At 39.5% G+C, this 2207-nt stretch overlaps 1 protein-coding gene across 1 annotated transcript; it reads left to right on the top strand.

Annotated features, from left to right (window-relative positions):
* Positions 1-511: 511 nt before the first annotated feature.
* On the top strand, positions 512-1117 carry LOC138888623 (uncharacterized). Its single transcript, XM_070170518.1, has one exon. It carries the CDS (start codon positions 512-514, stop codon positions 1115-1117), a length of 606 nt encoding a protein of 201 aa, XP_070026619.1.
* The last annotated feature ends 1090 nt before the right edge of the window (positions 1118-2207 follow it).

Here is a 2207-nt window from a genome sequence, read left to right as displayed (position 1 = left end):
TTTGGCATCTAATTTCTTTTGGAGGCATATGCGTCGTGATGTATAAATTTTTGTGGCAGCCTGTCAGATATTCCAACAGATGAAGGACTCTCACCTTCATCATGCGGGCTTATTACAGCCATTGCCCATCCCTGATCAAGTTTTTGAGGACATTGCGATGGACTTTATCACATGTCTTCCAAGTTCGAAAGGGAAGACTACCATCATGACTGTAGTAGATCAACTCACGAAATATGGGCACTTCATACCACTGCCTTCTACTTTTTCGACTCAAACTGTGGCAGAGGCTTTCGTGGTAGATATAATCAGGTTCCATGGTCCTCCCCGAACTATTGTGACTGATCGTGACCCCAGGTTTCTACACTTGTTTTGGCAAGAAATTCATCATTTACAAGGGCCGACTCTTGCCATGAGTACTGCTTATCATCCTCAGACGGATGGGCAATCTGAGGCACTTAACAAGTGTGTGGAACAGTAGTTTCGTCGCTGAGGTTCTTTCCCACTGGTTGCCATGATACCATGGGCAAAATATTGGTATAACACCTCTTATCAAACTGCAGCTGGCATGACTCCTTTTCAAGCACTCTATGGCCGTGAATCTCCAACCATCGCTCGCTATATTTTGGGCAGCACTGCGAGCGAATTAGTTGAGTCCTACCTGCTGCAACGTGATGAAGTTCTACAGATTCTCAAGCACAATTTGTTAAAGGCTCAGAACCATATGAAGCAATTGGTAGATAAGTCCCACACTGATACGACCTTTGCTATTGGTGATTGGGTGTACGTCAAATTAAAACTATTTAGGCAGACTTCTCTGCGCTTGCAGCGAGATCACAAGATTGGTAGACGATATTTTGGTCCTTACCAGGTGTTGAAACACGTTGGCAATGTTGCCTACCGCCTAGCGCTGCCCGAGTCTGCTAAGATCCACTCGGTCTTTCATGTTTCCATGTTGAAACGATGTGTTGGAACTCCTAATCATCAGGTCACTCCTTTGCTTTTTGGAGATGTCACTGACACGGTGAATCCAGTTGATCTCAACCTTGAGGACAAGGTTGCTTTTCAGGAGGGGAGTATTGTTGTGAATGAAAATAGAGATGACGTGGAAGCCACGTAAGCAGAGCACATGGGAATGCCACGCAAGATTTTTAGAATGATCATTCCGCCTAAACGACTTGAGGACTACATCTGGAAAGGGGGAAATGCACGTGACAAGGGGTAAAATTAATTGGACAGCAGTATATGGCACCACGAAATCGGCATTGCAAGGAGTCAATTGAGTTGTTATGAATGATTCTATTTCTCTTCCTTGTTCTTCTGTATTCCTCACCTCCTTCTACTCCCTTTATCGTTAGTTGTTGCTAGTTCCAGTATTTCATTGTAATTTTTGCTTTAGAGATTTCATCCGGCTTTGTCTTTGTAAACGAGTTTCAGTTTAATCAATCAACAGTTGTGGTACTACTTTCTGTTTATTTGAGTTGCACCCTTCTGCTCTTTTGAATTTGTAACAGACCATCCAATACTAATTAATACCTCTTAAAGTAAACCAGAGATTTTCAGTTCTCATAATTGTCCTGCAAGTATAAATGCATCATAATTTATTAAGCTTAAGAAAGGTCCAGCTGATTAATCAATTCTTTATAAACGTATCTGTTTATTTTTTAACAAATAAGCTAGTAGTTGTTGGTAAAGTTGATTAAATGATAAATAACCTGCTATGATATGTTAGATTATATTGATTATGTAAAAAATTAACATTCTCAATGTATATAACTTAAATACTACAAAGTTTGATTCTATGCTGTCATTAAATTACCGCAATCCTTTTTTTTATCACGTTCACGCCTATCCAACCAAAATAAACGTCAGTAAATCCGAAAACTAATGCTTCTACGGCATTTGACATTATTGATTGACAGATCATTATCATGTTAAGCAGTATGCTAAACTAAGCAGCAAAATGAAAGCCGCAACAGCATGCTAAATATAGAAAATATCAGTTCCTTTGCACGCTTTTGGTAACTAAAATATCCTTATAAATCTTTGCCAAACAGGCTATCGTCGGAGTGACGAATAACGATATGTGCTGCTGTAGGATGAGGTTGTGTTTGGTACGAAAGAAAATGTTTTTCACGGAAAATATTTTCATGGAAAATGAGTGGTTTTATTACTTATTTTCTCTTGTTTGGTTGGTGAGTGGAACTTTT

Source organism: Nicotiana sylvestris, chromosome 3 (assembly GCF_000393655.2).
Source record: "Nicotiana sylvestris chromosome 3, ASM39365v2, whole genome shotgun sequence".
Taxonomy (NCBI): domain Eukaryota; kingdom Viridiplantae; phylum Streptophyta; class Magnoliopsida; order Solanales; family Solanaceae; genus Nicotiana; species Nicotiana sylvestris.
The sequence above is the reverse complement of the archived record's forward strand: the minus strand, read 5'-3'. Positions and strand labels throughout refer to the sequence as shown.

Coding starts and splice junctions, on each gene's coding strand:
- LOC138888623 (XM_070170518.1), top strand. CDS start 512: ATGATACCATGGGCAAAATATTGGTATAACACCTCTTATCAAACTGCA.